The 15,038-nt window shown below is 33.5% G+C and overlaps 1 protein-coding gene across 1 annotated transcript in view; it reads left to right on the forward strand.

The window, feature by feature from the left end:
• LOC117102993 (receptor-type tyrosine-protein phosphatase T-like) overlaps positions 1–15,038 on the forward strand; it is a 61,026-nt gene that overhangs the window by 30,033 nt on the left and 15,955 nt on the right. Inside the window, exons 12-25 of the mRNA XM_033243456.1 lie at positions 1,990–2,227; positions 2,660–2,962; positions 4,551–4,835; positions 5,091–5,396; positions 5,731–6,018; positions 6,412–6,632; positions 8,449–8,515; positions 8,645–8,726; positions 8,886–8,947; positions 10,587–10,744; positions 11,754–11,841; positions 12,075–12,145; positions 14,062–14,092; positions 14,427–14,524. Of these exons, the coding sequence (XP_033099347.1) occupies positions 1,990–2,227; positions 2,660–2,962; positions 4,551–4,835; positions 5,091–5,396; positions 5,731–6,018; positions 6,412–6,632; positions 8,449–8,515; positions 8,645–8,726; positions 8,886–8,947; positions 10,587–10,744; positions 11,754–11,841; positions 12,075–12,145; positions 14,062–14,092; positions 14,427–14,524 (2,298 nt within the window). The remainder of the gene's footprint in view (positions 1–1,989; positions 2,228–2,659; positions 2,963–4,550; positions 4,836–5,090; positions 5,397–5,730; positions 6,019–6,411; positions 6,633–8,448; positions 8,516–8,644; positions 8,727–8,885; positions 8,948–10,586; positions 10,745–11,753; positions 11,842–12,074; positions 12,146–14,061; positions 14,093–14,426; positions 14,525–15,038) is intronic.

The following is a 15,038-nucleotide window of genomic DNA, read 5'->3' on the forward strand; positions in this document are numbered from 1 at the left end:
AGTGCCTATAAAACCTTCAATACCAATAAATCGGTTGAAAAGGTGGCCATTTTTAATTTCAAAACTCGTTTACTTTTTCTGAGAATGTTGTTTTGGGATCTTATAATGCTTTAATATTCCATCTTTTCCTTTTTTGACTTTTTAAGTATTACTGCCATTTTCACTAGACTATGGACCACATCAATATCAGCCCCTGAATATGCTTGCGAGTTATGTACACTATTTCTGTATCTGTGTCTAACTATAATAATCTATTTGGAATCTCCAGGTGTCCCCAAATTTCTTCCAAGTATATCTTCTTCTTTTGTAGTGTGTTTTTGTCATCTTTCATTTCTTACTCTAAGCCCAAAACTTCCCACTTCTTTATAATCTTTGCTTTTGCCCACAACATTATGTCACCTATCACTATTAAATAGCTTTTGCCATTTTCTTATATAATCTCTTCTATGTCATCATCATTATGTGAACTTGTTAACATATATAGTGTACTTGTATAATTTTTATATACACAGGAACTCCTCATAAACTCACTAACATCAACCTATCTGTTACACATTTAGCAGTTTCTTCCTTTAAGTCTATTGCTACACCTCTTTCTCTTGATACACCTCATGAATATAATTCTAATTGATTCATCTATGTAATCTCCAACACCTTAAACCATATTTGCACAATCCAAGAATACCAAGTGTCACCTCCATCTCTTATTAGATGATTTCTAATTTGTCTTCTCTATCATTTCATTATTCTCACATTCCATGTTCCAACTCCAAGTACCTTAATACCTTAATGTCGTTTTTAGTAACATAATAATAATTACGAATTAAGAGACGCTTACTATATAATTTAAAAACAAAATTTAATGACAAGAAAGATCGACGTTTCGGGTCCATCATGGAACCATTCTCAAGATCAAGTAAATTGAAAAAACTAAAAACAAAAATACCAAGCAGTGACAGGAAGTTAAGTAATTAATTAATATATCAATAGGGCCTACTGTGTGGAGCCATAGTGGAGCTAAGCAATAGTTAGTCCTTATTAGCAGATTAAGTAGATAAACAGTTTGGCTTTGACTTAATTAGTTTGTTAAGTGTACTGTAGGTTTCAGTTCTTTGATCGAAGTTTGATTGCTTAATTTAAGAATTGCTAATAGGTAGAAAACAAATAACCGTTGTCTTAATGAGGTACGACAGGACATCTTAGGCTGGTAACGAGTACACGTGTATAAACTGTAGCAGCCTGAATCAAGCGGATGCTCTTGATTCAGGTCAGTGAAACCGTACAACAACGTGCGGCTAGGGTTAGCGAACAGGTGAACAGAAACTGTTACAAAAAACAGTAAGAGACGAAAATCTTGCACAAGATCACTAATAATCACAGAAGACGTAGCAACGTCATGGCAACTAGAGTAAAATATACATAATAATATCAAAGAGACAGATTCTATGTTATCCAGTGACCAAAATGAAACCAAACCCTATTAACGTGATGCCTCCTTGGAGACTTGTCAATTACCGATCCAGATCGCAAATATTATTACAATATATGAGATAAAATGACCTTTTTGCCTTATCCAAACTTAAACCGTCTTGCAATATGTATACATTTTGAATGTTAAAGAAGTATAATCTGTGAGTGTGAAAATACAGGTGCCCCAACCTGCAGACCGGGAACCGGGACAATCTGTGTAGACAGCATAAGGTCCCGGGTTTAAATCCCATTTGGGAAACTCGTTTTTTTCTTTCACTTCTTTAATATTAATAATATTTATATTTTGTAATGCAAACATTAATTCGCCAATACTTGGCAATAACAGTGATAATTAACAAACAATAATTATTAATTAATTGATTGATTGATTGATTAATAATAATAATAAATAATAATAATAATAATAATAATAATACAAAAATAATAAAAATAATTGTAATAGCTAATAAAATTAATAAGCATAAATACTAAAAAGTACACCTTATGCATATTATGAAGGGAGAGAATGATGACCCCCAGAAACTACAATGCAACAACATTCTAAGGTATGAGTTACAGTGCCAATCAAACGATGATTCTAATTGGACGATGTATACTACTGATAGCAGTATGACGTATTACACGATCGTGGATCTAGTTGCATGTAAAGAATACAGATGCAGGGTTCGAATTGTGAACGATGCTGGCTTATGTGGACCATGGAGTGAGTATGTAACAACACGGACAACACCGACTGGTAAGCAAATTTAACTTTTTGGAAAATGATATTGCAGTGTGTGTTTAACATTATAATTATTTTATATTGTTAGACTTATTTCTCATTGTTACTAAAACAAGCTTAATATGATGCAATGATTATATGCGAGCTAGTGGGCACACGTAGAAACGTGATTTTTAATATTATAATTTAGCGCCTTTGATAAATTTTTGAATTAGCGCTATATAAGTATTTGTTATTATTATTATTAATTCTAATGTTATATTGACGATAACGAAAATGATGATATTAAATGAAGGTGTGATAGATGTGTATAGCATGCAAGGATCGATTGTTTTCACTTTAATTTTAAAAATAAGCTTAGGGGTACATCCATGTATCATTTTAAGGGCAGGATAATTCTTCGAATTATAATTAATGATATGTTAATATGTATTAATGTTTTTAAAGAACCAAAGAAGATCGCATCTGTGAGCATTGTTATGATTGGAGTAACTGAAATTTCCCTAACATGGGAAGAGACTGAAAATGGAAACTGTCCCGTTACCTACAACATCACTTATAAACCAATCATATACGATATGTGTTATGAAACAAACGATGGCGTCATTAAAGAGGGTCCTATTCAAATCACTCCATACACTATTTCGGATCTAACTGCATACTCTAAATATGAAATCATGGTCCAGGCCTCGTCTGAAGATGTAGTTGGACCGCCTTCAGATAAACAAACCATACAAACCAACGAGGACGGTAAGATATTTTTTTTTCTCTCTTTTGTGGTATAACAACCACCACTTTTATTCATAAATACATCAAGTTGTTTGAATTACAGACATTCTGCGTTACAGCATTTTTTATATTTCACCTTTTTCCTTGATTTTCTTATTTTTTAAACTTCTCTTGATTCTTACATAAACAATAAAATATGCAAATTAAGTCGATCAATAAATGTTAAATGAAAATTTTAAAAATAAATTTAAGCATAATTCTATGATATTAACATGATTTCAAAGGTTAGGCATTAACCAATTGTAACCATTATTAATATAGATTTTATTTGACAAGTATATACCTTAAATTTTTTTCCCTCCCTTTTTCATTTTTATATAAAAATATATTACTTTTCATCATTGTACGCTAATGCGATATATGTTTACTCATAACACGTTGAGTTATTATGAATTTTTAATTTTAATTTTTTTTTAAATAAAATAAAAAAAACATACTGCACAACGTCATTTTCATCTCATAGTTTGTATGGACTATCAGTAATTTGTTATTGCTTATTATTTTATACCTTGAAAGTAACTAATAATGGAGTAACAATAGTAATACTAATAGATCCACTTCATAAAAAAAATTAAAAAATATAAAAATAAAATTTTAAAAAATAAATAAATAAAATGAAATTATTATTTAGTGAACATTTACAGTATTGTAAGCCGGTAAGATATTACAAATGGTGATAACATGTACATATTATGATGATCGCCATGAAACTTGGGGTAAGAACAACCCATATTTAGCAAGTGTAATTTTTACAAAACCCTATAAAAATTAGCAAACAAATCAAGTATCTCAAAATTCGAAAATCAAGTTTGCAATTATTATACAAAATACTCTTTTCGATTCAATTTGTATCACAACATTACAAAAGAAAATGAATAAGGACCAAAGCGAATAACAATTAAAGTGTGACACATTTAAAATCAAATCATATAAAAATCTTAGATGAAAGTTGGTAAAATAGAATTTATAATAATTGAATTTAAAGTATTTATATTAATGTTGGTTGTTGAAAAAAAGCAGGTATATTATTCAACACTCTAGCACCAGCAATTCTAAAAGAATTTTCCATAGATACATAATATACTTACGCATTGTTGATGCACTGCAAATAGGCTACACTTGAATGTCAACCGCCTATTGTATTATTTTTTATCGACAACGTTTACTATACTGTACACACAAAATAAATTATCTTCTATTTTTTCATCTTGCCATTAATACATGTAAGTAAGAAAAACAAATGATTTCAATTACACCATTTAGGCTAGGACTATTTTATTAGAAAAGAAATCTTGACACAAACATGTTTCTGACACGTCACTTAATAAGGCTATTGATAAATTGTTCCCTTTTATTTTTTTGTATTTCATTTTTGTTTATATAATTTGTTAAACCTCTTCAATAACAAAATAGGCCTATGTATTTTTGAAGTACATAAATATTACATTAAAGGTTTATTTTAAAAGCACTGCAAAACTTAATAAATGTTCAGCCTGTAATTTTTATGATTACGTTATTATGAATTTACAAGTTTCTTATTTTGGTTTAGTTCCAACTGGTCCACCAACATCGCTTCAGATATTGTCCATTGGTTTTGACTCGGTTTCAGTTTCGTGGGATCAGCCAATATGCGGCGAAAGAAAAGGTGTTGTAACATATGATTACAAACTGTTTGTGGATAGAATGGAAATTGAAGACAAAACAAATTTCACAGACACAAGCACAACGTTTGCTGATCTTCTTCAATGCACATTTTACACCTTTGAGGTAACTGCTAAAACGTCAAAGGGAAATGGACCATACGCAACCGTGAACATTGCAACTTCAGAAAAAGGTTTAGATCAATTGTCATCGTATATTTGTTTTTTCCTTATTTTTATTCATTATTATTAAATTAGGAGTCATTAAGTACGTGTTTCTACCGGTACCTAATGGTTAGTCTAATTTTGGAGTTTTCGCGTATAATACGCAAAACCTCCAAAATCGGTGTTTTGGCGGCAGAGGCAGATAATCTGATTTTGATAATCTGATACTACTTTTTAAAACTTAAATAAAGTACAGTATAACACATTCATTTACATAATTACAGCTCCAGATCCTGTGGAAAATATCGAAGTAGATGGTGTCTCATACGAACAAATAAATGTGACTTGGGACATTGTTGAAAATGGGAATTGTTCTGTTGTGTATGGTGTAAGCTACCGTCTGACCAATCGAGACCAATGTGAACTGTTCAATTACACCGACTTCAAAAGTGCTTTAAACGCTACAACAAAACCTTTTTGCAGTTTAAGTTCTTTGGAACCATATTCTACTTATGAAATATTAATATTACCTTCAACCGGTGACTTTACAGGCAATGACTCCGTGAAACAAGAAACTACAAAAATTGCAGGTTGGTATGTAGAAGGCTATGGGGTACAAATGGGATACTCTTTCTATAATCTTTCATTATCCCAACGATGAAGATTGACTTTACGGTAGATAGAGACACAACCAAAAACTTGAATTTATTATTTTTAAGGCTTATTATTATTTTGATTTTCGTATGTATAAGACCCATTTCTTTCTCTTTTTTTATTAAACACATATCCAATAACCTTTTATTTTCATCAAAATTTGGCATTATCTTACGGTCCAACCATTTATGGCACGAGGAAACATTTGAAGTCTTATGATTGGCAATAATAAGTTATTCTATAATTTATCAAACTATCTTTATCAATCAGCTCCAGATTCAGCACCTCAGATAGATAATGTTTCAGATCAGAAGCCAAGGTCATTGACTTTATCATGGTCGGATATCCCATGCGGTCAGCGTAATGGTGATACAGTATACCAGTACTCATTGAATGGTCCCGATAATTTGCTTATACAGCAAAACAACACAAAATCAATCACTGTGACTATAGATCATAGTATAGAACCATGCAATAACTACACATTTGAAGTCTACGGCAGAAACTACAATGTGAATGGGCCCATCTCGAGCCTAAACCTTACCAGTGGCACTGAGGGTAAGAAAAGTTACTTTTCCCTTCTGACATGGCGAAAAATCATATAACTGTTTCAACCTTCCATCCATCTCTAATAATAGGCACTCTGTAAATTCCTATATCGTTATCAAGTATATTTTCTCAGAAATGTAATGTAGGCCTATTCGAATTCTTTGTTGTGAAGAAAAGGAATGTTTTACCTCACCTTGAAGTACATGAGAAATACGTATACTGTATAAATACCAATATAATGACTTTACGCCCAACACACTAACATTTGCCAAGTTGAGGAATTACGCCATAATGAATAAAATAATCAAATTGACACTTTATACGCCTTTTCCACGTCCAGTAACACAAAGTAAAGTAAATTCAAGTAGGCTTATGCTAACAATCAATTATATTTTCATCTAGAGCCAGGAAAACCTAAAATTATTAGCATCGCCTCTGAAAAGGAAAGTGTAAGAGTAAATTGGAATGCTCCAACCAATAATGATTGCCCAATACTTATGTATACAGTGACATTGAAGTCAAAAGATAAGGTCGTAAAAAAGAAAAATGCAAGCGGGTCTGATAGAGAAATTAGGTTTACGAGTGACGATGGTGTCAAACCAAATACTGAGTACACAGTTCAGGTGAGTTGATGCAAATGCCAGCATATGACGTAGGAATGTTTACGTCATGGCCGGCACAACCAGGGGGCCCACTATTTAGCAGAAAATATATAATGTCTATGGAGATTTTTGTATGATCGGAAAGGAATGCAAGAAAAGAAAGAGGTAAGGAGGAGGAGGAGAGGGAGGTGAAATACAGTAGAATGTCTATATCCAGTCCCAGTTACATTTTCTCCCAGTTCACATTGGCGGTTCTGGGGGTCAGAGTTCCTGACCTCCTTTTTGCAAAAAATAAAGAACAATTTAAAATAAAAAAAGAATTCTAGTCCTACCTTTTCAGGAACCGTGAGCTGACTATTTACTGCAATAAGAATGAGAAAAAATTGTGTTTTCAAGGAGGAAAAACCTTGAATTTTAAAGAACTTAAAGTCAGGCTCCGAAGGAAAAACATTTTTTGATATGTTGTAGAACTGATTTTTCCAAGACAGAAAAAAGTTGTTTGACAAAACACTGGGGAACGGTGAATGAGATACAGATTTTTTAATATTTAAAAACTGGGGGAATAAAGTGTAAAAATGGGCAGTTACGCCCCTTTTTCCCCCAGTTTTTAAATATTAAAAAATCTGTATCTCATTCACCGTTCCCCAGTTTTTCGTCAAACAACTTTTTTCTGTCTTAGAAAAATCAGTTCTACAACATATCAACAATTTTTTTTCCTCCAGAGCCTGACTTTAAAAGTCGTTAAAAGACCCGTCAGAAGCTCATTTCTCGCTATTTAGAAATCAACACTTTCCCGGGAAGAATCCGAACTCGCCTTTCCCTTTGGGGGTCATTGATTCAGGGAATCGTTTTAAAGAGGGGAAAACCTTTGAATTTTGAAGAACTTAAATGTCATTAAAAAGACACCTCAGAACTCGGTAAAGCTCATTTCCTACCATCTAGGAAAACAAAATTTTCCGGAACCCCTTTCTCTTTGGGGTTTATCGATTCATGGAAAAAACAACACGTATGCAACTGCTCAATTTTTTATTGTATACACAAATAACAGGCCTATTTACTGTAATAAGAATAAGAAAGTTTACCTGACCGTTTTCAAGAGGGGGAAAACCTTGAATTTGAAGAACATAAAATTCATTAAAAGACACCTACAGTAGCTCAAAATTTGGAAAAGCTGATTTCCTACCATCTAGGAATAAAAATTTCCCCAGGGAAGGACCTCCGACCCCCTCTTTCTTAGGTTTTTTAGGAAAACTTTTGACCCCCACCTCCTGAATTTGAACCCAGATACCCTAATTTTTATTCCCATTCATCAGACTAGTGCCCCCCCCCCCACCTACTTTGAAAAACGTTCTGCCATCCCTGTACGTGTAGAGATAGTATAATACATACTCCAAGTATTGAAATACACGCCATCGTGTTGGGATTCAATATTTCGACATTAATTATGTCATCATCATTCCTGATGATGACATAATTAATGTCGAAATATTGAATCCCAACACGATGGCGTGTATTTCAATACTTGGAGTATGTATTATACTTTCTTATCTGAGATTAATCAGTGGACCTTTCGGTTTTTAGAGATAGTACGTCACAAACATTCCACACATTTTACTGTTATGTGGTGTGATACCATAAACAGTGGCAGACATGCAGGGGAAGTGCTTCCGCCCCACTCCCCGTGGGAGAAACGCGGGCCCCTTCGAACACATTTTGGTGCCACCTGTCATAATAAGCTCGTTTTTTCCACACGTTATTGCAAACCCTCATTATTATTAGGACCTATCTCGTATTATGTCATTGAAAATAATTTTTCACATATTTGCGTATATATTAGATTGTCGCAGCTAACTCTGCCGGTGTTGGAGAAGCGAACAAAGCAAATACGGAGACATCAGTTAGAGGTAAAATAAATACAACATCCCCTTTATATAATTTCTGAAGTCACAGAAGTAATCCTATTATATTTATACTTAAAAATAAAGAATAACTTTGATAAATACATTGTTTTTGTTTCTTGTTATTTTTAATAGCGGGATTAATAAGCGGACTTACAATTCCATTTGGTATTCTCATTATAATATTGATCATCTTATTTGTGCTGTTGCAAAGACGGTATGTGTTTTGTTTTCCTACAAATACGGATTGTGTTTTTGTAGTATACATGTAGGCCTACAATACAGCCTTCTATACGTATCATTGTGTTGTTTCTGTTCATTCGCTGAAACCTTCTACTTTCTGATATGGTTTACAATAAATGATGTTACTTTTTAGTCGTTCTGGAAAAGAAGCTAAAAATGTAACTGGAGAAGACACATTTTCAAATACTGCTTCTGGTAAGTATATTCAATTTATTCAGAATTAGTGAAGGATAAAAAAAAATCCTTCAATGCAAACATGACCAATAAGTCTATCACTGAAGGGTTTCAGATGTCATGTACTGCAGGAAGATCCAGGAATTTGTTTTCTGTCTCAACTTGCTAAAACTAAACCATTTCCATTTTATGTGTGCACGTTTAAGTGATGTTTATTGCATTAAATAAATTAATAAAACAGGATAATTTTATTTCATTTCTTTAGGCACAAGTGCCAAGGATATGTCAATAAGCGAACTTATTCACTGTCCCAAGTTACATAATTATCCATTAAGCAACAGGGGACTTAATGGACCAGTACACCGGGATATCCCCCTGCTCTTCTAGAAGGATGTACTGGGTTCTTTAAAGTGCACACGAGTCAAATACACTGGGCCTACGGTTTAAAGTCCTTATCCGAAAAGACTTGTTCCACCACTAGAACCATTGGCGAGTGAGCCGTTCGAACCAGCGCCGGTAGTATAGCTGAATGTTACAGTGCCCCTGACTTAACTTCTCGGCCAATTAACTCGCAATAAATTTAACAATGATAGTGTATTTAATAGACAGTGGCTAATCCTTATTATAAGTCAATCGTGACGTCATCACTGCAACTCCCAATGTTATTTGCCTATTCCACACCGTCCACTAATTTTTCAATTAGTGGACACTTGGCTTGATTTTTTTTTAGTTTGTGTGCAAAAAAAAAATTCCTAATTTTTTCGTCACAGCGAAGATATCGCGCACCTCGATAAAAATTGAATTGTAATTAAAAATTACTTTTGTATAACAAGGTTAATTAGAACCTGAAGAAAGTTACTTTAAATTAAGTAATTAATTAAGTATGTGAACAATTAAGCAATTCCTTGAATCAATGAACCCTAATAAACTAAACAAAATGAACATTTAATAGGAATATTCTAGACCTATTTCAAAGACTCAAGGAACGAAATTAGATGGAGGCCTAAGGCCAGGCAGCATGCCGCCGAGGCTCCTCCTACTACTAGAATAGGCCATATAGCCTTGCGTAGTTATGAAATCATCCAAAGATTTTTACCTGTCTGCACCGACCAAAAAGTTAGTGACAGTGACTGTATTCTCTCACAAATGCTTTGAAAAATGTTTATTACTTTGACGAATATGAAAAAATACGAACAAGTTCTTCTAACACAATACAAATTACATAATAGCCTAGTTATTCATCGTATCTGTACAGTACTGCTGATGTGTAGTTAACACCTAGGCCTACAATGCAGGAGCACAAATCAGCATACACACAAAATATAAATACGCACACAGTATACTGATCATATCACTATAACAACAGATGACTGGTACGACACAGTTGGTTATAACCAAACCTAAAAGACGGCGATTGACTTATAAAGCAATTAGTAGAGCATGCATCGTACATTAGTGGAAAATTATTATACTTAGGTTAGATTTAATGCATTCAAAATTTTCCTCAGGCCCTCAGGAAATTTTTTCAAGCATTAAATAATAATAATAATAATAATAATAATAATATAATAATTTTTTTTTTACATTGTGCTTTTAATAACAATTGAAATAAAAGTACATTAAACAAAATTGTCTGATTTACATTTCTCTTTTCCTGTAGATTCAAATGAACTTAGGAACATTTCTCCCAAAACTACACCAAAGCAAAATCTGAAACAGAAACCAATCACCTACCAACCAGTACGTATGAATAAATTACACGAATATGTTCGGAAACGCTGCAGCCATAAAACAGAAAACTTCCAAACAGAATTTGAAGTAAGTCTTTTGTAATTTGCGGATTGACAAAAATGTGACCACAATAATTAAGGTCTGTGGTGCATGAACATCACTAAAATTTGTAATATAGACACATGTTCAACTACCGCTAAGTCTTAATTTGTCAAATCTGAAAAAATGTAGCTAGTGATATCAAGGCTTCTCAAAACACATTAGTTTATCATGTAAAATAATGTTTTATTGACAATGACTCACTATTATTATACTTTATTCCAAAATACAAATAAATGTGTTTCTTGATAAGTTAATTTTACAAGAAATTATTTTTATGATTATATTTTAAGTTCCCTTGATTGGAGAAAACTCAATGTTAGATGAAATGAACAGTTAACTCTTTTGACTTTTAAATGTTTAAAAGGTCATGCCCCTCCATACCTAACATCCACATTTAATTTTAATCACAATATACATTCAAAATGCACACTTAGCCAAACACATAATGATTTAATTGTACCACCTTGGAATATCTGCCAAGGTAAAAGGACTTCCAAACTAAACAAAAACAAAAAAAGTTTTACATTGAATTTTCTTTTCACTTTTTTTTTTCTATTATCTTCTTTCTATTTCATGGTTTGTTTGTAACTGTACCACTTTGAAAAACAGTATCCAAGTACTGAAAGGGCATGCAGTCTAAAGAAACAATAAATAAATAAATAAATAAATAATTACAGCTATAGAATTTAATGTTTATGTTTCCAGCTAAAGAGTTTTAACTCAAAATATTTTCTAGAATAAAATAAATACTATCACTACAGATGCTTTTTTAATGACAAGTATCAAATGCACAAAATTTAGAATAATCCATACTGAAAAGCTTTAGAAAATAAAAATGTTGAGAAAAAACTCGTAATAATGAAACTTTTAAAATAGGCCCATGAATTTTAACCAAATAATAGTTATATATGTTGGTTTTCCGAAGTGGGAAAATAACCGTATTGTTGACAGTTTAATCTTTGTTTTTGAGAATAACTTTTCCTCATTTATTTAGGAACTGGGATGCAGCATATTACATCCATGTACCGAGGCAAAGAAATACATCAACAGGACTAAAAATAGATATGCTAACATTCTTACATGTGAGTTACTAAATGTACAAATAGGCCTATATGAGTAAAAGGCTGGTGGTAAAGTGCCCTCTGCAATATGTTAAAAAAAACTATTGTTATTCTACTGCTAATAAGTAACTCCTAACTAATAAAAAACAAATTATATGGTTTGTTATAATTATTTCTATGTTGCTATTTTTGCTAATTTGTTGTTTTTGTTGTAGTACATATTATTATAAAAGCAAAAACTCTTTTCATTACAGACGATCATTCGCGTGTTGTTTTGGTCGATTCCAGTGATCAATCTGACTACATCAACGCCTCCTATATAAAAGTAAAATTTAGGCTGTTTTTGATCTTCACCCTTTTCATTGTCACTGTGTTCGTCATAATCATCATCATCATCATCATCATCATCATCATCATCATCTTAAAAAAGTTAATCATCAGTAGGATAGTACAAGGGCAGATCCAGAGGAAAACTTGGCCTCAAAAAGAGAAAAAGAGAGAAAGAAAAGAAAGGTAAAGAGGGCAGTACAGTACTCCAAAACAAGCTGATTTTTGCTTTAAATTTCATGTACCAGTGTTTATGGATGGTCAAGCATTTCTAAACAAAGAATTTCGAAGATCACTTCTACCCATAGGTGGCGCCATTGGAGGACCTGGCGCAGGGCCTCCCGTCGGGGAGAAAACCACTATTTGTCTGGGAGAAAAAAAAAAGTTACATGTATTTTCTACATATTAGTAGATTCCACAATCAATTAATTAGCCTTTAACCCCTAAATTGTCATATAATTCATTGGCGTAACGCCTATGCGCTCTCGTGCGGCGGTCCGCAAGGCCTCCGACCCCTAAGGGCTACGAAAGGGCACCACCCATTTATTACTTGGTCTATCACCCTGACTAAAAAGGGTTTTGTTGATACATAACAGCATAATTTGTCTCTGACATCGACTGTAGGACATACTGTATATCATTTTGTAAGTGTGGCAGATTAAAGAGCGCCATTCTGTTAAAATTGAGATAAAAGGATATTTATATTCACAATTTTAAGTCTGTGAGTGCCATTTCCCTCCATCCAGAGGTCCAATTATAAATTGTATTACTTCAACCCCAACCATGGGGTTGAAGAATAACAATGAAAAACATGATTGAAAAACCAGCACATCAAAAATCGCACAATGGAATTTGCAAATGACACCCAAAAATGGTCCAGCGGTGGCTCCAGAATTTTGCTGACAAGGAGTCCAACATGGCCATGGGGGGATCTGAACCAAGGGAGCGACTAGACTCTCGATCCTGGTCCCGGATTTTTAAAATCCATGATCAGGTTCACGGGAGAGTTTTTGGAGCCAAATTGAGCTTTCAGACAATTGGGATTGACAATCAAAATAAAGTTATTTGGATAGGCAAATAATTTTTATTTTTTTATTTTTTATCCGACAACATCCTCGTGGCGTCGGACGACAGGGGGTATGAGGCATGTCTGACGGAGGAAAATCCCCCTCCTGCGGGCCCCACCACAGTAGGTTAAAGGTACTAGCCACTGTGTGGGCTGAATCATGCAATTCATATCACTGCTCTCCTTGTGTTTTAGCTGGAGGGCTAAAATGCAAGTTATAAAAGCGCACTGTCTTTTGAATGAGATGTTTAAGCCATTGGTCCCGTGTATATTATGGCCAGTGTGCACATTAAAGAACGCTACACTATTCAGAAACGAGTAGGGGATTGTCTCCCGGTGTACTGCCCAAGTACCACCAGAAGAACCCCACTGGAAATAAGTCTTCTTCAGACTTTCGTGGGTTGTCCTTGGTGTTTAGACCAAATACTACTAATCCAATCCAAAAACAGCCCCGGTCACAGAAAGCAGGGCCCCCGACCCTATCGTTACGCCACAGCATATATTTTGGGGTCCTCGCCTCCCTAGACCACTTTCGAAATGCCCACTTTGCTCTTGACGGTGACATCGGCCACCACCCAACAGTCACCTGTTGCATGGCCGCTACTCCAATTTTGTTTGGATCCATTTCTGTATTTGCTCTGCTGTTTAATGTTATTTAATAATTATCCTGTCATAAGTGAAAGACCATAGGCTTCAAATAAGCCTCGATTTCTATACTTTGTAGATTTACAAAATCAAACTTCGTTTCTTTTCCACTATATAAAAATAAGAAAAACAATCAAAATAATTATTAAGCTACAGCCTAACTCCAAATTTATTTTGAAATTTATTATTTCTTTCTCTTGCAGTATAATGATAACACGTATATTGCATCTCAAGGTATGTAGGCACACATCACATATTTCCATGTGAATACTGCATAGGCAATGAATGCATTCAATGATAACATTTTTTTTAATGTAGGTAAAGAGTAATTCTAAGACTTTAATGTTTACTTTTAAATATTAACTGTGTAATCAGTGAAACACTTGTAAGTAATCAGAGAAAAACACGTAATTAATTTAATTTAATTTAATGTAATGGTAAGCTCAATGTACATACTGTAGTTTTTACATATGCCTACGTTTTGTTTGAGTACATTGGTAACGAATAACTCAAAATTATAATTCTTAAATAATTATTTATTGAATAATAGTACTTTTTCATAATTCAGGTCCCAATGAAGCTAGTGTTAATGATATGTGGAGAATGGTTTGGCAAGAGAAAACTGGTATCATCATCATGGTTACCAACTTAGTTGAAAAAAGAAAGGTGAGGTTTAACAATTGACAAACACAAATAAGCAATCAGTGAAACACATATACAGTAAGTAATCAGTGAACACACGTGAAGTGATCAGAGAAACACAAGCAAGTAATCAGTGAAACACTTGTTAAAGTAATCAGTGAAACACTTGTAAGTAATCAGAGAAAAACACGTAATTAATCAGTGTAATCAGGAGCCTGGTTCACGTCGAAGTTAACCCGCCTATCTAAATCTTGAAATATGATATGATTTTCCCCAATGCTAAGTTAGAGCCAGATAAAGCAGCCAGCCAGCTTCGAGACCGTTGACGTCACTAAACAGGAATTGAGGAAAAATCAGACTGCAAAATCCGCGCAGTGGAAAGGCTTGTTTAATAAAATGTCTATTTTACAAACCCATTAGTACCAAGGGTATTCGTAAAAAAAACTGAAAAATTTGTACGCTACTGTAGATCAGGTGTCAACCAGGGTGCCAGTTTCCAATACCTATCCTCTGCATTGATATATACACATATATATAT

This window comes from Anneissia japonica, unplaced genomic scaffold (assembly GCF_011630105.1).
Source record: "Anneissia japonica isolate Jap-2015-1 unplaced genomic scaffold, ASM1163010v1 scaffold287582_len102718_cov217, whole genome shotgun sequence".
In the NCBI taxonomy this organism is placed as follows: Eukaryota; Metazoa; Echinodermata; class Crinoidea; order Comatulida; family Comatulidae; genus Anneissia; species Anneissia japonica.